The sequence below is a fragment of the Coloeus monedula genome, assembly GCF_965178545.1.
Source record: "Coloeus monedula genome assembly, chromosome: 2".
Classification (NCBI taxonomy): Eukaryota; Metazoa; Chordata; class Aves; order Passeriformes; family Corvidae; genus Coloeus; species Coloeus monedula.
Genome location: NC_138782.1, coordinates 909,105 through 933,360, shown reverse-complemented (window position 1 = coordinate 933,360; position 24,256 = coordinate 909,105). Strand labels below are relative to the sequence as shown.

Genomic DNA, 24,256 nt, shown 5'->3' with positions numbered 1-24,256 from the left:
TTGCGCTCTCCCAGGTTACTCCGAGCCCTGATGTCCAGCCTGGCCTTGGACACTGCCAGGGATCTGGGGGCAGCCACAGCTGCTCTGGGCAGCCTGTGCCAGGGCCTGCCCACCCTCACTGTAAACAACTTCTTCCTAATATCGGACCTAAACTCACCCTCCTTCAGCTTGAAACCGTTATCCCTTAGCCCTGCTCAAGGAATGAAGGGTTGTGTTGCAGCTTTGGGGGTTTATGGAGCATTGCCTGAGGGAAGGCAGCTTTTAAGCATTTTTTATACTATATTTATTTATTCATTTTAGCAGAACGCGTTTGTGTACATCAAAAGATGTATCATCTGCAAGAAGAGTGTCATATCTGGAATGATTAATAAACCAGATGGCATTTTTCTCCCTCTGGAGAGTTAATCTCCTAATCTGTTTGTTTTTTACCTGTAACTGTTTATGAAAGACAATGGTTATTTTAAGGAGAAATTCTTAACCCCCTCCTTTCTACTTAACTAATATCGTTGGCATCCACATACAACATTTTGTTTTGCTAAGCAAGAAATTCCCGTGACCGCCTCCATTGAGGGAGTTATCTGTGCAAGTAGCAAGAAGGCTGCAGCCTTTCTTTCCTACACAAGATTATCGTTAGGGAAGATCAGGCTGCTTTTTTTAAGGAGTCAGAAACATTGCAGTTCAATAGTTGTAACCAAAAATAATTGCAACCTCCTTGCTGAACGGGAGGATAGGTATGGTCAGCAAGACAGGCGTCAGTTGTGATCCCTTTGGGAGCTGCTCTACCCTGCCATCCTGTGCCAGCTCCTATCTGGTCTCCCGTTGTGCTTGTGTGGTCTGTCCACTTTCCTTTGCTGCCGTCAGAAACAGTTCTTCACTCCTGACAGGAACATGAGAAGGGGTGACTTGGGAAAGAGCCAGGTGGGTTTTATTGCAGCCTGGACATCCTCAGCAATATTGTCTGGCCTCTGCTGATTTCTCAGTCCTCACCATGGTGTTAGGGATGGATCAGAGGGGGGGCAGCTCGACTGTGAGATGTGGTCTGAGCCGGTTCTCCTGGCAGGCAGATGCCAGAAGGAGTGAGTGCCTGCTCCAGTGCTGGCTCTTGGACCAGTGTCACCATCACCAGGCTTGGGTGGCTCTGGAGCATAATCCCACTCCCTGGCCTCTTTCCACAGCACAGGGAGAGGGTCACTGTGAGGTGGAACTTGTTGGGTAAAATGCACTCTGAGGTCTTAAGGATGTGTGAAGTAGGGAAAGGATGTGCAGGGTGAGTCCATGCCATTCCTAAGCTCTGTGGGAAGCCACTGAGGGAGTAAATCAATCCCTCGGGTAGGATCTGCACCGCCCAACTCTGTGGCCCTCAAATTTTGTGCTCCTGCGGAAGCAGGCAGCTTGGAAACAATTACTAGAGGAGTTCATCCGGATTTGGGTCTTGGGACTGGTCTTTTTCGTGTGTTTGCCGGCAGTTTGTGTACAGAGGTTGGAAGGCGAGCAGCTGTGAGTTGGGGTGGAGGAGAACCGGGCGCTCATGGGGATGAGCACAACAGCCCCAGCTCTGAGAGGGGATTCTGCACGGCTTCTGCACGGAGGGAAGCCAGTTGCTGAGCCCTGGCACACGAAGAGTTTCCAGCAGAGATCAGAAAATGCATGTGCTCCAGCCCACGGCTCTACTGAGAGCTCGTTAGGAGTGCTTGCTGCAACAGTGTCAGCGCACGGAGGAAGTAATTCAGGCTGGAGCAGGTAAATGTAAAATACCGGGATAATCAGGGGGGTGTGGAGGCTCAAAACAAGAAAACAACACCTTGGTCCTGTTTGGTGCAGTAAGTAAAAAAAATGAAGTGCTCTCTGTACATACCCAGGGGTTAGCACTTAATTGGTGGACAGGGTTGGCACAAGAACGGGGGATGGAAATGTGCAATGATGGCAGGCTGGAAACAAGAAATTTCTAGCCACAAGATGGGCGGTGTGGAAGAACCTCCTAGAAAAGGTTGTGAGGGAAAACCAGACCAGCCCCAAACTGGGACCGGTGAGGTCCCAGCTCTAATCCAGTGTCATGCAGGAAGCCTTTACAGGACTATGGGGAGGTGTTTGTGGAGGTTCCAGACTGGAGCCCCAGTGGAGCAGCTTGCTCGGGTGGAGGAGTCCCCGCCTCGGAAGCTGAGGGGTCTCAAGGACCCTGTGGATGCTCTGCCACGTTTCATTCCTAAGCTGAGTGGCATTCGGGAGCACCAGGAGAGAGCAGTGGGAGCTCAGTATTCAGGTGGGAACACGTTCCTTTTCTGTTTAAATGAACTGCCATGAGACAAAAAGATGAGCACAGCTTCAAGTAACCCCATCTCAGCCTCTGTGGGCTGATACCTTTGTGTGCTGAGAGAGCTTCATCTCCAAGGAAAAACATGCCTTTTGCTTGCAGTCCAGGGTCCCATGTGCTCACCCACGTGTTGAGAAACAGCTTGCAAATCATTATCTGATTGGCATCCAGCCACTAAACTTCCAGTGACCTGCCTGCTGATATTATTATTTTGTGTGCTGCGTTCTCCTGACATATCTTCGTTGAGCACGTTGTATTGTTTTTGGAATAAATATGAGGGTAAACAGTAAAAACTGCAAACAGCTGCCAAGGATGGAGGTGAAACATAAACTTTGTGGCTGGTGTTGGAAATAGGATCTTTGGTCTGGCCGCCCTCTCTGGAAAGGGGCAGGCTTGTTTGAGCAGTGCCAAAACAAAGCGCACTTGACCTTTGCCATCCCTGGATGCCAGCTCAGAAGGCCTTGTATGCAGAATCTGGCTATTTTTGGATCTTGCCCCACAGAGGAAGTGCTGCAGGTGAGTGTCTTGGTATATTTGGGAGACGTAGAGAGTTTCTGCAGTGGGCCGGGCCAGAGGCTTGTTTTACTATCCCAGCTCCAGCAGAACCAGTTGCTGTTCAGCAGTCGCATCCGAGTTGTGGAGTCTGATAGGCACTGACAGGACCTGCCTCCCGTGAGTTAGTCTAATGTGCTTTTTGAATGAATCTAAACCTTTCGGTCTCTGCAGTCCAGCACGGACATAACGAGTGTTATCCATCTCTAAAATTCCGGGGAGCCGGGGTGGCTTTTTGTGTCACACAGGGCACATCAGATGTAGGACTGGCAGCCAAAACCAATGAGCAGAGCGGGAGTTTTGGAGCTTATTGTTCCAGATCTGCCACCAGCCAGCTGGGTGAGACTGGGAGAAGCCTTTTGCATGACTGCTTTGTTCACTAAGAAGGTTCAAGTTGATCCTGCTGTCTGTGCCGGGCCCAGTGCAGCGTGGTTGGATCTCGGGTGGAGCCTCCTGACTCTTTCCTGAGCAGTGAGGATGTCAACCCTGTGGTTTTTCTGTCCTCACAGAGTGTCATGGCCTGTTCTGGGTGGGGAAAGGTCTAACCTGGAAAATGCAGTGAGCAGGAACGGCTGTCTCTGAGGGAATCCAGGGGATTAGCAAGTGCCTGGGAGGTGACAGGAAAGGCAGATTGCCGTTGCTGACTGCGCGCTCCCTGGCAGGTGAGGGCGGCCAGGTGCTAAAGGTAAAAGTGCAAATCACACAGCAGGCAGGAAAGGACCAGACAGAGGAGTGATTTGGGGGTGCTTTTGTATTCCTGGTGTTTCTCTGGTGTCTGTGAACTGTTGGTTTTTTGTGCCGTGAGTGATGGGACCCTAGCAGAGAGTCTGGGGATTCCCTCCGTGGCCTGGTGCCAGGGGGATCATCGAAGGTCAGCTCGGGTAATGCCTCGTTAGGGAGCTTGATGAGCCCTGGAATACTGCTTAAATGCAGATTCCAGTGTTAGGGAGTTCGGTTGTTTCTTTCTTCTGTTTTAAACACACCTGTTGAGTGTTTAGAGACGTTTCAGCCAGGCCTGCTCACCGTTGTCCCCGACACAGGAACAGCTAAAGCTTCCCAGATCCCTTGCAAGCGTTCCCACTTCCAGTTTAAATGAACTCATTATGTTTCAGCTTGGCAGCAATAAGAGGAACAACGGGGAAGAGGGAAAAATCTCGGAGTTAAAAGAGATTTCAAAAACACCTCAGGAAATGTTCCCAGCCAACCACAAACCCTCCCTGGGGATCCTATCCACATATTAGAGCTCCAACTGCGTATATCAAATGGTTCAAAAAGGAAAACTTGGCCTCTGTAGGGCTTGGATGGAGAGCAGGCGGCGGTGGTGGAGTGCCGGAGAGCCTCACCCTGCGCAGGAAAAGCCACCCCGTGCGGGGCTGACCTGTCACGAGCCGGGAAGCCTTTCAGGAAACTAATGGGAAAATGCATTAGGTGGGGATGGTAATGCTTTCCCCAGGCATCATGCAAGGGAGTGCTGCTTTACAGATTAATTCTTTCCCCGTGGCTGGGGCAGAAAAATATTCTGCTTCACTGATCGATGGAGCCTCGCTGTGGGAAAAGCACAAAGTGTGTCCTGTTTCCATGGCTGTGGCACAGGGTCAGCCTGTGCTTTGGGAAGAGCGTTTGCTGTGTGTGATCCGTGGCTCTGTCCCAGCCGCCTGCGGACACCTGCGGAGCGGGCCAGGGAAAAGTCAGGCGTGGAAAGGGAAGAGGGAGAATGTGCTTCCCTGCATGGCATGTGCCAGAGCGCTGGCAGGGGCTAACTGCCTGCACCAGGATGTTCCTGCTCTGGCTTGGTTAACAGTGGGGCAGGGAGCTTCCTTCCGTCCAGCCACCACGTGCAAACGGAGTTGATTTTGAGTGGATCGGGGGGGGGGGGTTCAGATCCTGGTCTCAGTCTCCACACTAAATTATGGCATTGACAGCAAGCTGAAGTGTACGTCCCAGGTTTCCATCAAACTAACCGGGCACTGGGGTGGGTCAGATCCTCTATCCTTCAATGCCTGAGCTGTATTCCATGTCCAGGTCCCCCTCCAAGGGGCCCAGACCTCCGAAGCTGTGTTATTCCCACCTTGCGCTGTTGCCCTAGAAACCAGCCCTGTACATTCAGGGCTTCAGGTGTATTAAAGCAGTCAGCAGAAAAACTTTCCTTGGTTTTGGTTTGCTGTGGTTGAGCTAACTTGTGATAGGGAAATTCTCAGCAGAGAGCTGAATAAAATCGGGACTTAACAAAAATAATTTAGTTTTCCGTAAAAGCTGTGTGGTTTGAGTCCCATGAAATCAGGCTTGAAGGGTTTTTATTGGGGTTTGGAAGGGGTGGGGTGGTTTCCGGTGTGATGCTGAGCCCGGTGGAAACGTGAGGAAGTATTTCAGTCCGTGAGTGTGAAAGGCAGTCCCTCAGTTCCGCGCTGCCTCCGTGTCTGGCGAGTCACTTCACCCCCCCACACCTCTGTGCTGCTCAGTGAAGTGACGGTGGTGATGCCTGTGCCTGAGAGGATTAGTCAGCTCTTCACAGCAGCTTCGGGAGATCTCATGGAAAGGAGCCTTAGAAGTGGAACAAATTGGTATTTGCGATCCAAATACTTTGTCACTTCTTGCCCAGTTCCGAATTGCAGCTGCCAGCAGCAGCCGTGTGCCCTCACGCACAGCACAGCCATCCATCATTTTGGAGCTGGTTTTGTGAGGGAATGCAGGGGGCACTAATCCTGGCCAGCAGCACAGCTGCAGGGGCTGTTACCCTCCCGGCTTTGTGGCCCTGGTCCCCTTGCTCGGCTCTGTGTCCAGGTGCTCGGCAGAGATGTGCTGGGTCACTCTGGTCACTGCTGTTACATGGCAGGTTTCTGTTTTGTCATGTTAATTATCATGGAATCATGAAATTGTTTGGGCTGGAGGAGGGCGCTTTGAAGGTCACCTAGTCCGACCCCAATTATATGGTGTTTCTCTGGGGCGTGAACAGTGAGGACCTGGAGGGGGCCTGGGGCTGAGAAGAGGAGGGGGGGACGAGTTACCCAGAGCTAGGGCAGGGAGATGTGGCTTCCTCCAGCTGTGCTCCCCCATTGGAAGGGGATGTTTGGGTCTGTGACCCAGAAACATTCGTGTTTTCCAGCTCAGGAGCTTCTGTGCCTCCTTCAGGAAAGGGCTGGAGGGTCAGAGCTGCCAGGCTCCTCTAGCCAGGACTGCTTTCCTCTCCTGGTTGCTGCTGGGAGCTAACAGTGCAGAGAAATAAAGCAGGTACTATACCTGGCTGTGTTTGTCGTGTTCCGCAGAATGGCCACGAGGATTTTCCTGGCTGAGGAGCTGTGGCTTCCAGTCTCATTGATTAATATTCAGCTGCTCTTTAGTGATATTTTGCTTTGCTGAGCCTTCGTTGGAAATGTGGCTGTGGTTGTTCTGTCAGGGCCCGTAGCAGAGGTACTGTCAATCCCTAGTGTTGGGTGCCTGACAATATCTGTGCAATATTTTACTTTTTGACCAGGCCATAAGAAGCACTTTCACTGGTGGCTGGTTACTGAGCATTGGTGCCAGATTTAGGGCTGTGCCATCCGGTAGGACAGTGGTCATTCCTGTAATGGATCTCCTGTGTTCACCAGTGCCGTAGTTCCAGCGGAGCCCAGGGATGGCCAGCAGTGGTGCTGGGGCCATTTCAAGGGTCTCTGGGGTTTTGCTGTCATTTAGGGCTGTGTTTGTTTCAACAGCCTCCTTACAGTTTGTTGTCGTTGATGTTTGCACCCTGATGAGGGTGATACTGCCCCTGGGATTCCTGGTTTGGAGGTCTTTGTGGTTACCTCCAAAAGTTGATACTGAAGGAATCCAGAGAGAGGGTGCGAGGGCTTCCATGTGCATTGAAAAACGTGGCCTTGGTTCACTAGAGAAAAGCTTTCCTGCAGATCTTGTCCCCAGCTAATTTCAGTAATTGTTTCTTTACCAGTGCCCTGTGTAAGTAGTTCCACGCTCACCCCGGATTGCAGCAGCATGGATCCAGGTCCACGTGCGGGGGTTTCCATGTTGTGCTTGCCATACAGTGTTTCTCCTGGAAGGGCTGAGGCTGCTGGCAGCAGGAGATGCCAATTTTAATCAAAGCCTGTCATTGCAAACCCAACTTGTAGTGTGTTTGGGATGACGAGTGTTCCTCGCCACATGAGCTTCCTGAGGGCAGCCCTGAGCACAGGGGACAGGGGTCAGGAGTTGTGGCCATTGCCTCTTATTTGGGACTTTTTCCTTTCTCAGCCTGCCATACTGTGGGCAGTGGCAGCTGCACACCTCTGGGCAGGAGGGAGGTGGAGGGGACACTCTCCTTCCCCAGGCATCAGCAGAGGCACCTCGGTGGAGGAATCGGCATCCTGGAGCTGTGAGAGAGAGGAAAGAGAGTGTCAGGAGGCAGAATGGAAGAAGAGAAATTTTTCTTTTCAGCTCTTATTTGCTGCCTGGGTTGCAGGAGGGGCAACGCTTGGGCTGTGCAGAGGGCAGCAGGGCTGTGGCTCTGCACAGGGGTTGCACAGGCTGTGTGGGCTTGAGCAGAACGCCCAAACGTGAGCAGACCCCTCTCGGGCTGCTGTGCTTTAACCAGCACACAGGAGCGGGAGCAAACTGCACTGCCCCTTCCTGCGGAACAGCGGGCTTGGTTTGCCATACCCCTTCTCAGCAGCTCCCTTCTCAACCCTGTTACCCTGGAATAATTTTTTCTGTAGAGTAAAAGGGATGCCTGCCGACCCAAGGGGGCACCTGATGGAATTAGCAGTGGCTCGGAGCTGACAGGAGGCAGCCCTGGAAGGTGCTAGTGCGTGCACTGGTTTCTGCCAGGCCTGATTTGTGCTCTGGCACCTCAGTCTGCTTGCAGAGGGGCACAACTGCCTTGCTGTTCATGACTCCTTGCCTCTGCCCGTCCCTCTGCATCCACTCTGCTTTCTGGCAATCCAAATGCATTGGCTGTACAGTGGTCCCAGCTTGTTGGCTTTTAAAGCCTCTAAAAACTCAGCCTGTTTCAGAGACAGAGCAGGAGACTGCCAAGCACCATGGTGTTGTCATCTTGCTTTTTCTGAGATGTTCCTGCATCTCACCGCTGTGACAGTGAACTCTGCTGCTGCCCCCTGTGCTTTGGGAGATCCAGTTTAGCCCCAGAGATGCCGACAGCAGTGCGTAGATAGAACATTGCAGACCTTTTCCTTCCTTCACCAAAAAAGCCCGTCTGAGTTGAGACCTGTTTGTTTCCTGCGCTGTTCTTGTCTGGGATATCATGGCTGTGCTTGCTGTGGTTTGTCCTCCACTTCCCCTGGCGGGGGTAAGAGGGGTGTGAGGCCCTAGGAAGAGGCTTGGGTATGAAACCGTGAGTACAAAGGTGCTGCTGTGGAGAGTCCCCTGATGCTCGTGTGGCTCGTGGCAGGGCACGGCGGAGCTGCTGGCTGCTGTGCCAGTGTGTGTGCTGGAGGTGTTGGGGAGCCTGTGCTGCTGAGGTCGATTCCGGGCCCGCCAGTGACTCCAGGGAGAGCAGAGCTGGGCCAGGAGCTGAGCATCCCGCGCACTTGTGGGCAGCCCTGTGGTGCCCACCCTGACTGGCCCAACCTCGCCGGCCGCGCTGTGGGTACCGCTCTGGGGTGGCCTGGCTGATGGCCGAGCTGACTTTGGGCCACCTGCAGTTCCCTGGGGCGAATCTGCTCCAAGCTCCCGAGAAACCCCCTTGCTGTTCAGTAAAGCGCTCCTTCGGCGGTGCCCGGGCGCTCTGGAGGGCCCTGCCATCCCGCGGGTTGTTAGCATGCACAGGCGTGCCTTGCCTGGCTCTCGGCAACCCCCTTTTCCCAGGCCGCTGCAGCCGCAGGATTCACTGTTTCGTGCCCGTTTCCCCGCGCTCCGCGTGGCAGCCGGGCGCCGCAGCCGCGTGCCCTGAGGCTTGGCACTGCGGAGCTCGTGCTGTGCCCCGGGCCTTTTGCGAACACCCGGAGTTTCCCCCGCTGGCAGCACTTCCACCTGCGTCTCCGGATCCCGCTGGGTCCTCGCCCTGGTTCTGACCAGTACCCAGGCAGGGAGAGGTGCCGTGCTCGGGCCTCCGCGTGGCTGGAATGACACCTGGAAACGATGCCACGGGAGACTGCACTGGGGTGCACAGGGTCCCTCAGTAGGTGCGCCCCTGAAATGGGACTGTTCGTGCAAGGGAGATGAGAGGCCTTTTTCGGGCTGTTTGCAGATTATTCACGGCAGGGAAGTGTAACAGTTATGCAAAGGTTATGCCACCAAGGGAAACGTGGTATTTGGCTGTGTGATTGCTGCTGAAATCCACTGCCCTTCTGGCTAAAGCTCCCCAAAGCTCTTTGAAAGTGTCTGGCATGTGTTCCCCGAGTGTGACACAGCGGTGTATAGGTCAGCAGAGGAAATTAGCCTGGATCGCTGTGCGGCTGAGGGGAGCCTCCTCCTGACAGGACGAATCACCAGGAGCAGCTCACAGTCTGGCTGGCTCGCTGCAGCTGGTTCTGGTGTGTCCCCTCTGTGTACCTGCTCACATCCCGAGCCGCCTTCTGTCCTTTGCTGGGCTGCCTGGCCGTTCCTGCTCCTTGTGCCTTGGCCAGGCCTCTGGCTCAGCATCCTCAGTGGTACAGTGCTTTTCTGCAGCCTGATGGAACGCTAGGAGATGCTTGCCATCCTCCCTGGCTTTGCTTTAAACGTGTTTTGTCTCCTTGCAGCCATTAAAACTAAAAGCCACGTGCTGTGCAAGTGAATTTTCTCTTTATTAATGCTTTCAGGGGCTCTAGGCCGCTTCTCATTGCAGCACATATGTGCATTGTTAGGAAGTGGAGCTGGACTGTGAATTTACCATGTGAAGTGCCTGAAGTTTTAAGCATCTGCATTTTTCCTGTGGATCAGGAAGGTCCCAGTCATAGCTGAGGAGCAGTTTCCAGAGCAGATCACAGGACCAGCACCCCAGGGATCTGTGCAGCAGGCAACAAGGGATCGCCCTGGTTTTAATGAAGTGCCCTCGTAACTGTGTGTTGGGATGGGATGGGATGGGATGGGATGGGATGGGATGGGATGGGATGGGATGGATGGATTTCATGTGAGTCAGGGCACAGGCAGCAGCACACAGTCCATATTTGGGCCCAGCAGCTGAAGGTGGTCAATGCCCTTGTGTGGGAGCCTGTCCTGGACCCAGTGGGGGTGCAGGTGGGTCCCTCATCCCAAGAGTGCATCCACAGCTGCTGGAGAAGGAAGGATGTGAGCACATGGCCCTGGTCTACACATGTGCTTCTTCCATAATCTCTGGAATTTGCTCGCTGAGAAGCAACATGCAATGGGAGAGTCTTGTCGATGATGTGACCCTTCTCCAGCTCCAGTCCTGCCGAGAGCAGGCAGGGGCTGTACAAAATATCATGTCTGGCTTCCTCAGGGATCAGCCCTTCACGCAAAGAGACTTTCCTTGAGGGTAGGAATACTGCTGTCTTGTTTTTCCACCTTGGAAGGCAGGGCAACAGGAGTGGGGATAGGGTGATGAGGTGGGTGATGCTTGATGTAAAAGTGGAAGGTATTAAATAAGGCACCAATGGGAGAACATCTCTGGGGTGCTCTTTTTCTGTCTCCAGCTGTAGCTGTAACATCAGCAGTGCAAGCATCACCCCGACCAGCCGACCTTTTGATGACACAGGATTTTGCTGTAGAAAACAGAACTTGGAGGGGTTGCAAGAGGAGAAATAGTTTAAAAGCCCCTGCAGATTGCTATGTCGTTGTCCCCTTCCTGCCAGCTGGCCTGTCCATCCTCAGCTTCCTGCTGGCTGGTGGCACCGCTGAAACCAGGACCACACCCTTCCTCCTTCTCCTCTGGCAAGCCTGAAGCTCTGGAGGAGCACCAGAGTGCAGTTCTGGGGTGCTCAGCGAAGGAGAGGCTGCAGGCACTTCTTCTAAATGCTTCTCATTTGTTGCCCCATAAATGTAGGCTCTTCCAGAGTAATGAAGTTGTAAGCGTATCCTCTGGAATTGATTGAAAGACTAGTTCGCTGCTGTTAAGGTATAATCCCACTTTAAAGACTCTCTCGTTTGAAAAGATCGTCTTCTTCTGAGACTCCTGATATTACCAAGGCAATTGCTTCCCTTTAGGGAGGAAGGGGAGGAAAAGAATGTAATTGGGATAAGAAAGAAAATGAAAAAAGAGCCTGGTAGTACCTTCATAAAACAGATGGTCCTTTCTCCAGCCACACGTGAAATAGAGTTCTGCCTGTGTGGGGATTTAGATGTAATTACAGCTGCCCTTGTAGCTTCCTCTGATGCCCTCTGAAGGAGGAAGAGAATTGTGCGTGCGCTGTTGTCTCTCTTGAAGAAAGGCCTGGGGGCCTCGCGGTGTGCACACATCCGTGTGCCGGCATTTCGGGTGCTCCGGCTGGCGTTCAGCCAGGAAAAGAGACTGCTCCAACAGCAGAGCGAGATCCATGACTGGATCTGACCAGGGCAGCCGAGGGATGGGTGTCCCCCACTGGAGACACGGCATCGGGGCTGTGTGGAGGATGGCTGGGGTGTGCTGGGTAGGCTGATCGTCAGGCAGGGGACAGCCCCCAGTGCTTCACCCAGAGTGAGTGAAGGTCAGGAAACCGTAGTAAATACCTCGTGGTACGGGCTTGTTCCGGCTGGAAAAAGGAAGGGACAAAGAAGGGGGGAGAACAAGGGGCGTGTGGGTGGAGACCACAGCAAAAGCCTCCCTGTATAAAAGGTGTAGCTGCTCACTGTGTATTCTCTGCCCAGGCAGGCAAGAAAAAGCTCATCTGCACTTGATGGCTGTTGGTCAAGTTACCTCAAGAGAGCCTTTGGGAAGAACAAATTCTCAGGGATCCACTGAAATCAAGCCACCCTGTTTTTGTGGCCAGCTTTCTCTTGTCATGTGAGGGAGTTGAGGGGGTTCCTCCTTCCTCTCTGCTTCTCCTTTCTCCCAGCAGACAGCAATGAATGTTTTCCTTGTCAGCACAGAGAGCGTATAAATGTTTTGCATATATAAAAGGCACAAAAAAACCTTAAGCCATCACAGAGAGGAACTATTCTTTCACTTCTGCATGGAAGTCAGGCTGCATTCTGATTGATCCTTTAAGGCCAAGGGACTGTGTTAGGAGGTGCGAATGGGGTGTGAAAGGAGCTGCCATTGATGGTGTCCCTGTCAGCATTGTCACCTGCATTGTCACCTGGGCTGTAGCCACACCAGTGTCACCACTGCTGATCTGCAGCCCTGCAGTGAGCAGGGGGTGCTGCCTATGTCCAGTGGCCACCAAGGAGCTGGGACTCTCCAGTGGGCTCTGCTGGGAGCATCCGGGGGCCTGGAGGGAGGGATCGCTCCGAGTGTGGTCCAGACCCAGTGGGGGTGCAGGTGGGTCCACGGCTTGTGGCGAGGACCCCCACAGCACCGGGCCGCCTTTGGGACAGACCTTCCCGGCAGCCTTGTGCGGTCAGGCTCCGCAAAGCTGGCCTCATCCACATCGTCATTTGGGAACTAATAAGCGTGAGGCATCCAGATGGCAGGAATGATGTGTGTATTGTAGCAAAGCTAATGCTAACGCCCGGTGATAATGCAGTGTTCCTTGGGTATCGGTAGCGATGTTCTATTCTAAAATGGTAATAAAGGGCACATTTGCTTATTAGTAATGAATGTCAAGCCATTCACCATCATGAAAATATCCTATTTCCATGACTTTGATAAATAGCTGCTGAAGCTCATGAATTTTTAACAGTAGTCCTATATTTAGGGGCTTTCAGTTTCTGAGTGAGATGAAAGGCTCTTCGGAGATGGAGTTCTGGAAGCGCCTTGTCTTCTGCAACCACTGGTACCTATTTAAAGCCAGTGTTGTCTTTCTGATGTATGAATAGTGTGTTGACATTGATTGATGTGATTTTTATGCTGGAGATTGGGCTCTAAGCCTGCCTGTCACCATAAAGAAAGATGCATAACTGCGGAGGGACCTGCCGTGTACTTTGCTTCATCTGCATGTGCTGCGTGTTCACTTTTCCCCACAGTCACAGAATAAACCGAACTGTGTCTTCTTCTGTTGTCTAGAAACCAGCTAGGAGGAAAACAGGAAAGCCAAACTGAAATCTGTCAGTGGGACCCCAGAGGAAAGGGCAGGACCCAGCTCTGCCGCGTGACGCAGGATGGCAGGCCTTGGCCCTCTGTCCTGCCTGGGCTACTGGGAGCTCAGAGCAAAGCCTGTGCGTGGGTTTTCCAAGGATCTGGACCCTGATGGTCCTCACTCTCTGGCTCGGTCCCCTGAGCAGCACTGAGCTCCTCCATCAGGGACACTCTTCTGGACAAAATGAGAGCAAGAAGGAAGAGTGTGGCACTACATAGATAATTACAAAGGAGACAAAAATCTCTCGAGCTTCCCATGCAATTCAGAAGCTGAGATGTGGGGAACAGAAGGCGTGCACTTTGTCAGGGCTGTGGTGGGGAGCCAGAACCCCCAGTTTCATTGACCTCAGCCCTAGGCACTGGTTCCAAAGGGTGTTGTGACAGCCTTGCTGCTGGAGTCACTTTGTAGCAGATTGAAGTAAATTAGAGATTTTTAGTCAGTGCTAATTGCTGGAAAGCTGTTGGTTTAGACAGGGCTGTGGTGGTTCCCGTCCATGGAGGACCTTGCTTGCTGCACCCTCTTCTTTCCACAGCCATTCCCAGTTCCCAGCTGGCTCTTCTCAGCAGAATGGTGTGCAGTTGCCCCGACTCTTCTTAGAAACAATGTGATTCATCCCATTTCTTGGGACAGCATGTGTCTCAGTCTTCTCTGAGACAGTCATTGCCAAGTGCATGATGAATGCGTGTAACGCTGAGAAAATTGGTGAAATCTCAGCCTGGAGTAAGGGAATTGCTGGTGGCAGGGTAATTGGTAGGCTGAGAAACCTCCCAGCTGGGCCTGGACGTGATGAACTTCACAGTGCAGTAGCTGAGAAATTGGATTAAATAATGCTGGTAACTCTGGGGACCTGTCGGGTGTGCGGGTGGTGTGAGCTGAGCGCCCGAGGTACACTTGGAAGAGCAGAGTGGTGTTCAGAAATCCCAATAAACTGAAAAAGGGACTCAAGAAGGTGTGAAGACGTTCAGAGGGCACAAGTAAGTGCCCTGTGCTGTGGGTTTCAGCCAGGCAGAGAGCTGACTGCAACTCTCTTCCAGAAGAGCTGGGCTTGTGGCTGAAGCCAGAGATGTGGGGATGGCTTGGAAAAGGCTGGCTGTCATCCTGAGAGCCGTGCTGCTTTGTCACCTGAAACTCCCTCCCATGCTAATGTTTACACCCCCAAGAATTCCCTTTTAGTGTACTTTCATTGCTTCATCAAAGTAAAGGATTGCTCTAATTTCCCTTTTATGGATGCTTTAGTTAGGTGTAGCATTTTAACCTTGCAATCTTGGAATGGAAATTTTCCTGCCGGTTTTATATGCAAAGAGCAAAATGATGGACGTCTGAAGTATGGAGCTCGCTCTGATTCGCTAAATGTATTTACATAAGATATAAGCGCCTGAGCACTTCAAGCACCTTGTGTTTGGATGGAAATGGGAGAGGATGTCTTGGGTTCTGTTGCGGCTGAGAGGGGAAGGGACCAGATCCCTCTGTGTGCCGGGAGTGTAAGCTTAAATGGAAAATCCTGACATGCTTTGGGGTCCTGTCCTGTGCTCCCCAGGGTGTCAGGACAGGGGCTCCCTGTCATGGCAGGGCCGCCCTGCCTTGCCAACCAGCTCTTGGCCTCTTGAGGGGACAGGCCGTGTGTCCTCATTGTCCGGGATTAATCTCCAAATAATGGTAAACACTGATTATGTCGAAGTAAGAAAATAGTTAATGGGGTGCCTAATGTAAAATAACAAAGAGATTGTAATAGCTTTAAGCATTTATACGTTCGAGGGAGCTTAAAGCGTATTAGAGCTGCTCCGCAGATGAGCCGGGACAGTTTAAATGTTGAAATTCATTTGCAGGCAGTAAATCCCTGCCCTGATGGCATGTGAGAGGCAGAGCCCGTGGCAGCCTCCGGGCTCAGAGGGCCGGGGTGGCCTGGAGCAGAACTTACTTTGGCAGCAGGGCAGTGCTGAGCTGGGGGCTGGACTCCGTGGCCTTCGAGAGCTTTTCCAGCCTAAAGGGTTCTGTGATGACTCTAGGACCTCTGTCCCCCCTCACACCCTCCTCTGGCCCAAGATGCTGTCCCCGTGCCACATTCCAGGTGCTCACAACGGCGTTGCCCTGCTGCTTGCTGGGCAGGGCTGGCTTTGGCTGGCCCACGTTGGAGCTGCCTCTGTTCCTGGACCACATGTTTAAGCCACAACTTTTAACATGTTTGTGGCAAAATCCAAAAGTTTGATTCTTTGCAGGAGGTTGGGGGGTTTTTTTGCCAGGTTCCCAGCCACCCCTGTAATGGGGCTAAGACTGAAGCAGACAGGGGAATTTGAACTCATGGCACAGACAGGGGAATTTGAACTCATGGCACCCCTGCATCCGGTACTTAGGATGCTGAGAGATTAAAACGTCCCTTCCTTTTCCCCCCCAAGAAAAGAAGAGAGGTGACAGCAGCATCTCTTCCTTCCCCTGTGGCTTTGTAAAAGTGCTTCTTGTGAAGTTGCCTTTTTTGGTTAGTCTGCCTATGGATATGAACACAATATAAATATTTGTTCCCCAAAATAAAGCTAATGAAAGAGGGACTGTATTCTGTTCCAAATGAAAAGAAGTCCGGGAACTCCAGAATAGCTGTAATTAAGCCAGTAAGTTATTAGGAATTTCTGGTAGTTCATGTGAGGACAGGAGCCAGCCAGGGATTTGTTCTTTTCTTGCTGTGGTTTCACTGAGAGCCTTCCTTGTGCCAGCTATTTCTGACCAGAGCGTGTGGCTGATAATGGATCACTTTGCAGAAGTGTTGCATTTGTCAAGGGAAACATCTTGATCCAACACCGACTGTGCTTAGGTCTGTAAAACTTGTAACACTGGCAGTTCTGCTGGTACCTCCCTGCGCCTCCTTTCACAGGGAGGAATTGCTGCTCAGGATGGGGGACGGGGGCACAGAGCAGAGCAAAACCTGCTGCAGAATCCCAGGAGGGTTTGGGTTGGAAGGGACCTTAAAGCCCACCCAGTGCCACCCGCCACCCCCTGCCATGGGCAGGGACGCCTTCCACTGTTCCAGGGTGCTCCAAGCTCCATTTAACCTGGACTTGGATGCTCTTGGACGCTTGCAGGGATCCAGGGGCAGCCATAGCTTCTCTGGGCAGCCTGTGCCAGGGCCTGCCCACCCTCACAGGGAACAATTCCTTCCTGGTATCCAATCTACCCTTGTCCTCTGTCAGTTTAAGTATCCATATGTGTGTATATATATATATATATATATTTTAGCAGCTTAACTATAGCATGGTCAAGTGAAACACAGGAATATAAATGCTCAAAGATCCTGGGAAACAGTTGCCAGATTCGTGCTGTGACAGAAATTAGTTCTTGTGCTGAACAAAGGAAAGTATAACCTTCTCTTTAAAGGTCACTTGCTGCTGTTACTTGGCTTAAACTCTCTCTGAACCGTATGCTGTTGCATATTATTTATTATTTCTGATTTCTCCCCCATTTATGTTGAGATATATTTGCTTGTTGCCCTTGGATCTTGATGCGCCCGTGACCTTGCAAGCGACTCATTTGCACTGAAGCCAGCTGAAGGCAGAACCTTCTTGACTTCACAAAGGCTCTGCTTGTGTTTGGGGGTTTGTTCCTTCAAGACTTTACTTCCTGCAGTGGAGGAAGGCGTCAGGAAAGCGTGTGTACAGCTGGCATAGAGGAATAGCCCCATGATGGAGCAGCACTTGAGCCACACAGCACGTAACCAGGAGAGTCTAAAGAAAAGGGGGACCACACAATATGGGGTGTGCAGGGCTGGTGACTTGGTGTGCCTCTTTCGAAGGAAATGCATTTTGCGATTTCTGTGCAGTTGTGGACATCTGAAATTCTGGAGAAGTGGCAGTCAGATGTGCATGGAATGAGAAGCAGCTCAGCTGTTAGGGATGCCCACAGAACCACGAGCATTGTGGCTGTGTGAGCATGTTTGCACCCAGATAAAACAATTTACTGTGGGGGGCTGTACCCCACGCTGCTTCAGCTGCTGGTTTGCAGCAGTTTAGTGGAGACACGAGTGAAACATTAGAAAAATGCTTTATTATTGATGCATTACCACTGTTTGGCTCTCTTTGCATTTTAGGTCATGCTACTGCAATGCAAACACCATTTTCACTTGGCAGACAGTAAAACATTTATATATATATATATATATATATATATATATATATATATATATATATAAAATGTACTCACCCTCCCTTCAAAGAGAATTTAGCTCATCTCATTGATTTTAAAGGCGGCTAAAGATGTTCACAGTCCCTTGCCTGCGCCGTGTGATTTAACTTCGCTCCCCGTGGGAACAGGGTTTGGTGGGCTGTGTGTGTGCCTGAGCTGGTCTGCAGGCAGCGGGAGCCGTGAGGCTGCACAGATCCAGCAGTTCCTGAGCCCCCTCACCTCCCGTGCCCGCAGGTTCACCCTGGCAGGTCCCCGCTCCCTGTGAGAGGCAGACTGCAGGGATGCAGAGATGGTACTGTCCAGGGGTGCTGCTGGAGGTCAGGGAATTGGGTGAAACACTCTGCAGGCAGGTGCTGAATGCAATGTTGTTGTGTACCCTGAACCCAGCAGCAATCTCAAGCTTGAGTTTAATAGAATGATTCTGAGTGTGCAGGTGGAAAGGTAACCAATTGCTTTAAAGTCTGTTTTTGTTTCTCTGTCTGAAAAGGATGCATGGATGCAAAAAATTGTCTGGGTTCACATCACAAGGTCTGCTCCACTAACATCTGTCCCTCACAGGTGACAACAGCAGAACTTGCAGGGTGAGAATCATGAGGACAGCATGAGACAGTGAACCAAGGCTGTAAATTTGGGAGTTTTCTGTGTTGGTAATTCATTGGCCAGGCTGAACATCTTCTGCCTGTTAAAGCAGTGGGAGATTTCCCAAGGGTTTTCTTGTCCCCAGAGTAGATACACTGGCTAGCGATACAAAGACTTCTTAAAAAATAAGTGTCTGTCTCAGCTTTTAGAACTACTGATCCAGTACAGTGCTGGGTTTTCTGAAAAGCAATCCCTTTGGAGAGGTGGGAACATTAAATGTGAGAGGGAAAGGAGTAGCTGGGAAGAGGGTTGTGAAAAGTTCCGCTCCCTGAGGAGTGGTACAGCAGCACCTTCCCTGCACGCCTGGCCTAGGCAGAGACAGGTTTGTGTTGTGCCAGCAAACCCTCTGAGTGCAGTGTGATGCAGAGCATCCTGTAAGTCATCTGTGGCCGGGGCTGAACAGGGTTCCAGCTTTGAAGAATTGCACACTGATTGAGAATAAAAGGACAAGAATTCATTCCAGCTCATTGCATTAGGACTAAAGTAATCTTCCCTTGGTGGGTGTAGACCCAAACTTTTCCTCTGAATCTGGCGATACCTTTGTGATGGTGTCTCCAAAAGGTGCGGGCTCCCTGTCCTGCACAGCAGCCACTGCCTGTCAGAACACCTGGAGTCAAGTGCAAAAGAGCACAGCCTCTCACACCTAATGCTCATCTGTTCCTGTAATATTTAACTCCCTTTCCAAGGCCAATCCATACCTTGCTAACAGCCACCTAATTCCAGTTACTTCTGAATGCTAATAATCCTAATATTTTTTCATAGTTCTGCAAGTTGCTGGTGCAAGGTAGAACTGCACCCCTGGGAAGGAGTGTTGTTTTGAGGGGCAGACTCCTGCCCTCAGCTTTCTGGGAATGTGCCCCTCAGGAACTGAAAACTGGGACTGAATTGTCTATGTCCAAGGGCTGGAATCCCCTGGGAATGCGCTGGGAATGCACTGGGTGCTGGGCTGCTCCCGGAATTGTGTCTAATGCCCACGCAGGAGGTGACTGGGGAGGTTGCTGAGGTCTGTGAAGATCTCGCCCTTCCGCTGCTCCACGCTGATACCTGCCAAGTCTGCAGGACCAGAGTGGATTATTGGGCAGAAGTCTTTCATTCTTTGAGTTTAGGTTCATTGGCAGGGTGGTTGGGGTTTTTTCTGTGCAATCAAAACAAACCTGGCAAAATCTGCACCTATTTTCTGTACAAAGGCTGGGGACTCTTTTAAGCGAAATAACAAACTGTCTGAGCCTTTATAACCCGCTAAATAGGGCAGCTGTTGTTGGAGTGGTGTTCCAGCAGCACCCTTTATTCCTTCTTAGAAAGGAGCTCCTGTGTTTTGCAAAGCTCTCCTCTTATCTGTACTCATCTGCACCTGATGCAGCTAATAAAAATGCAGCAGATTTCAAATTTGCATACATTATTTTATAATTGCATGCTTCCAAGTGTAACCCACCAAAAGCATTCGTGTTTGGGCGATGTCGTGGAGGATGTGGTGATGGACATCTTGGATTTTCTCCGAAAAGGAGGAGCATTTCCTGCCAGTGTGGGGTGGAAACCTGAACCCGAGGGAGCACTGGGCATTTCTGCTGCACGCAGGAAGGAGGGCCAGGATTGCCAGCCACTGACACTAGAGACAGCTTATGCTGTTTTTGTAGTGTGTTTTCCCTGTATGCCTTTACCTTAGGTGCACTTCGGGCTCCTTGAACTTCCCAGAGACTCTTGATAAAGGGATTGGATTTTTATCGTCTGTCGGTACTGAATGTAAAGTCTCGGAGGCAGCTGCAGGAGGGGGGAAAGCACACACGTGTATTAGCAAACCATCTCACATATTGCTGCAGGCAGACCTCCCCGTGTCTGCCTTTGCTTGTGGAACGGGGAATGGTCAGGAACGTTCCTAAGGTTGTGATGAAGACATCGGGTTTTCACGTAATGATGTTTTGATGAGGAAAGATGAATCCTTTCCACCTGATTTGCCTGTATTGTCTCCCAGCTCCCATAGTGTTTTGTGTTGCTTGTTGGGGTTTTCCTCACTCCTGCCCTTGCGCTGGTACCTCCCTGACTACTTCCTTAGGCTGCACACACCTAAGGGTGTTTCTGGCAACTTTTGTCAGCTCTAGCACAGCACACGTGCTGGGGTGGGAGGGAAAGGCAGCCTGGCAGGACTAGTTCTGCCTTGGAAGGAAGTAGTCACAGCTCCTGGAAGTAGTTACAGCCTCCTGGCAGGCGAGTCCCGACTGGTGATAAGATGTCACGGGCAACGGCTGGTTCTAATAAAGGAGAAGGGTATTGCAGCACTCCTCCGTTGCGGATATTTTAAGGATGCCGTCTGTACTGCTCCAGTAGCTAGTTTGTTAGGACTCATTATAGAACTTACCAATCCATAGGAATACAATTAACAGCAATAACCTGAGCCTTTGGGCAAAAGGGTGTATGTAAAAGAGAGTGTTTTCCTCCTGAGGTGCAGTGCCTGGATAGAGCTGTCGCTGTTCCTTGCATGAGGAACAAAATTAAAATGCATCTGCCTTTTGCTCAGTTACTGCTTCAGAGGCAGCAAAACCAGGAGAGTGAGCTGGATTGTTTTTCCATTTAATCATCTGTGCAATTGCTAATTAAGTTCCTATTGCTGGAGCTTTATTAACGCTAAAGTTGTGAAAGGCAGGAAGAACACAGTTTGATTTTTTTTTCCCAGCTGATGGCTGAATGTGAAGAACTGACCATTTGCAGAAAGCTGTTGTTCCAAAATCTGAAATTACTGAGAAGCACTTGAATGCTAGAGCATCATCTTCACACTGGCTTTTTGGTTTCTAACCCAAAGCCATTCCTGCAGCCTAGTTGGCAGGCTGTCCTTAAGAACTTTATAATCCAATTAACATCCAGAGCAGTAATAAAGCATTTGAGCAAACGGAAGGAGTTTGTCTTTCAGTGACTTGCGACAGAGCGTTTGCAGCAAAGGCTGTGAAGCGCATGGTGCGCTCCTCTCAGTGGTTCTGTGGATTGCTGGGCAGTGGGAAGAGAGCTGCCAGCCCCTCCAGGAGGTACTGCACCTGCTCTGGACAGCTCTGGCTGCTTCCCTGGAGGAAGGAGCCGTGCTGGGCTCTAGGCGGGTGTCCATCCCCCCTTGGGCACCTGTGGGTCACAGGGTGGTGCTGGCCACAGAAGCAGATGGTGCAGTAAATGTTTGGGGAAAGGTGGTGCCCGAGGACAAGGTAAGCTGAGCCACAGGGAGGTGAGGCAGAGCCTCTGGCAGGCGGCGGCAGGGCTGGGTTGGGCAGCCTCTCGCTGTGCTACGGAGCAGCACGTGGGGTGGGTGTGAGTAGCTGATTAAACATCTGAGCTTTCTTTCCCCCTCCCCACTTTTTGCAGCTCTCCATGAATTCCCCAATGACATCTTCACGAACGAGGACAGGAGACATGGAGCTGTGGTCCTGCACGTCCTCTGTGTAAGTGTTGTGACTTTGCCTTTCTTCTCCTGCTGGCGTGGACAGGGCCCGGTGTGCTCCAGAGTTCTGATTGAAGTTATTTTCTCTTTGGTGCATTTTCATCTCCTGTGTGGACTGTGAGGTCAGGGGTGTGATAGTTTTTGTTCTTGGGATCTTCTCATAAAAGGGAGTCAATAATGGGAGGATGGTTTAAACTTGTCTCCTGCTTTCATTTCTTCTGTAGACACCATTAACATGTCAGGCCACAGGAAGGAGGAAGTTGTCTCTGAAAATGGAACGGTTTGGCATCTTTAGAATGAAAACTAAATGTCAGAGAGCTAAAAGATGCAAGATTTCTGCAAGCAGTAACTCTGGAACACTCAGCAATGTATGGGAAAATATTATTGACATAGAAATATCCATGGGGTTACATGGATTGGAAAGTTTGCTTTATCAGCTCTACACGTTACATTAGAGGCATTCTTAAGCAGCCAAGAAAATGCCCACTTCTAATGAGTGTTTAAAAGCTTTTAATAATTTTTAGTCAGCTTAAATGAGCAGTCACCATCAGCTGTGAGAAGTGATTCATGATTTCTTTCTGAGTATAAATTAGATTGTATTGTGTATTTTAATGTGAGCCCTCTGTGTTAGGATTTTATTTTGGCTAAATGGCTGCAAAAATTTGTTGAATAATGTTGCTATTGACTGTGCCTGGCAAGTTCAAGAATCCCAAGTTTCCATGGGAACACTGAGCTTTGAGATGTTTTGGAAACTGAGCACTGGGCCCGAGCTGGATTTTTTATCACCTGCAAGAATGCTCCTTAAAATTTGTGCGTGAATTCGGTTCTGAATGCACTGAATGCACCTTTAACGTGTATCAAAACGGAGTCTGGAGGACTGAACTGTCCACTTCAGAATAAAAGGAAAAATCTGTTTTTAATGAGAAGTGGAAAAGCAGCCACTGTCCCAGCAGAAATGTACTCAGCTTCTTCCCTTCTAGCAAGGCAGCTCCCTCGATCCGTCAGTGCCCCATCATTCTCCGTAGCAGTTTTGTGGACTTAGGAAGATTTACTGACCACTCTTTGTCTCGTGGTCCCTGAGGTGCAGGACCTGGCCAGATTCAGCCCCTGGAGCACTGGGGTAGCTGGGGACAACCTCTTGCCAAAGAAGAAAGTGATACTCAGAGAAAACAGACAACTGTCAGCATTTAGCACCCTGCCTCTAGTCTGGGTTGGAAGGGGTGGTCTTCGTACGGGGGTGATGAGCCTCCAGTTCTGTTTTGTACCTCCTGGAAATAGTTGCCAAATGTGTGATGAAATCAGAGCATAAGTAGAAATGCACTTTTTGGGGAAAAAAGGATACAGACGCAGTTTCATTGTCTCCACCGAGGTTTTCCTCATGGGTTTGAGGAAACTGGACTGTAAAAGGGGCTCTGTAATCGTAGGGAGAACAATGCAGTGATGATTAGAGGTCATCATCGTGCTTCTCATGTTAGTGACCTCCCCTTAAACAGTTTCTGTTCATTTCAGTAAAAATGTTGTTCTTTCTCCCCTGCCCCTTTGCCCATACTTTCATGTTTATTTCTGAAAGACATCAAGGCAAAGCTGGTTTACCAGAAGAAACGGGACAAAAGCTATCACTGGGACCTTGGGGGAGTGCAGGAGGCTTCCCAGGGCATCTTCTCCCCATTGTTTAATTAGAGGGAAAAGAGACCCCAGCAAATCTTCACAGTGGGGCTGTGTGAATTACTGAACACGATCTGATGCTTCACAGAGATGAAAGTTAATCCCTAGACACTTGAAAAATCTAGGAAAAAATGGGCAGTTCAGCAACAGTTTTAGGCCTGAACTGAAAAGACTTTGGTTTGAAGAAAAAGTGGGACACTGAGGGCGTATTACAGGTTGGAGTCACAGTGTTTAATTTCTCCTGGATACTTTTTCAGAGCTCATCAGCTGACTGCTTCACTGCCGTTCATTATCTCCATGTCCCCTCTGAGAAGAGGCTGAGCTGCTACAGACAGTAACTGCCCACTAAGTCACCGGTTTGGGATGTTCAATTTGGAGGGTCCAGGGTCTGCATTTTAAGTCTGGTGCCGTTCCTGCAGCCTCAGAGCTCCCCAGCACCTGAGGGCTTCTTTTTGCAATCTTAACATTGCCGTTTGTAGAATCATAGACTGGGCTGGATTGGAAGGAACCTTAAACGTTACCCAGTTCCAACTCCCCTGCCATGGGCAGGGACGCCTTCCACTGTCCCAGGCTGCTCCAAGCCCCATCCAGCCTGGCCTTGGACGCTTTCAGGGATCCAGGGGCAGCCACAGGTTCTCTCAGCAGCCTGTGCCGGGGCCTCAGCACTCTCACAGGGAAGAATTTCTTCCCAATACCCAATCTACCCTTGCCCTCTGTCAGCGTGAGGCCATTCCCCCTTGTCCTGTCATTCCAGGCCCTTGTCAAAGTCCCTCTGCAGCTCTCTTGCAGTCCCTGTGGGTACTGGGAGGCTGTGTAGTTGTTCTCTTAGCCTTTTCCTGGTTTCCAGTTTGTTCCAGCTGATGTTCCCGCGTGGACCTTCAGCCCTGTCGTGCTCAGGGACGTTGGTACCTGTTACCCCCTCGAGACAGGAGGGAAATGGCTTTGCTGAGAAATTCCCAAGGTTTTGGCTGACAGCTGAGAATGGGGGGTTTGGGTCTCTGCGATATCCCGGCGTTTCTGACGGCACAGCGTTGCTTCCCCTTTTCCCAGCTTTCTCCAGCAAATCTGGAGTGTGGTACTGGGATATGTTGGGTTGCCAGCACGAGGAGCCTGTGCATGGTCAGAGTTGAGCCTGTCCCTGGGCAGAGCTGGGCCCTCCACGCTGAGCAGGGTGGAGGAGCAGTGTCTGTGCTCAGCCATCCCTCCTGCTCCTGGCTGGCCACTGCTTCCTGTAGCCATGGGAACGGGGGCTCTGACAGGCACCTGCCTCCCTCCTGTGAAGCGCTCGGGAAATGTAGGTCGCCCTGGACAGATCCTGTCTCTGTCTATTTCTGCATCGGGTCAATGCCCAGACACATCTCATTTCTGCAGCACAGAGCTGTCTCCTCGCGGGGCGATTTCTCCAGTGCCCTGGCCATCCGT

The 24,256-nt window shown here is 51.0% G+C and overlaps 1 protein-coding gene across 1 annotated transcript in view; it reads left to right on the top strand.

The window, feature by feature from the left end:
- SLC24A3 (solute carrier family 24 member 3) overlaps positions 1 to 24,256 on the top strand; it is a gene marked incomplete at both ends in the record, with an annotated part of 107,554 nt that overhangs the window by 36,290 nt on the left and 47,008 nt on the right. The window contains one exon of the mRNA XM_082276707.1: positions 21,094 to 21,170. Coding sequence (XP_082132833.1) covers positions 21,094 to 21,170 — 77 coding nt within the window. The remainder of the gene's footprint in view (positions 1 to 21,093; positions 21,171 to 24,256) is intronic.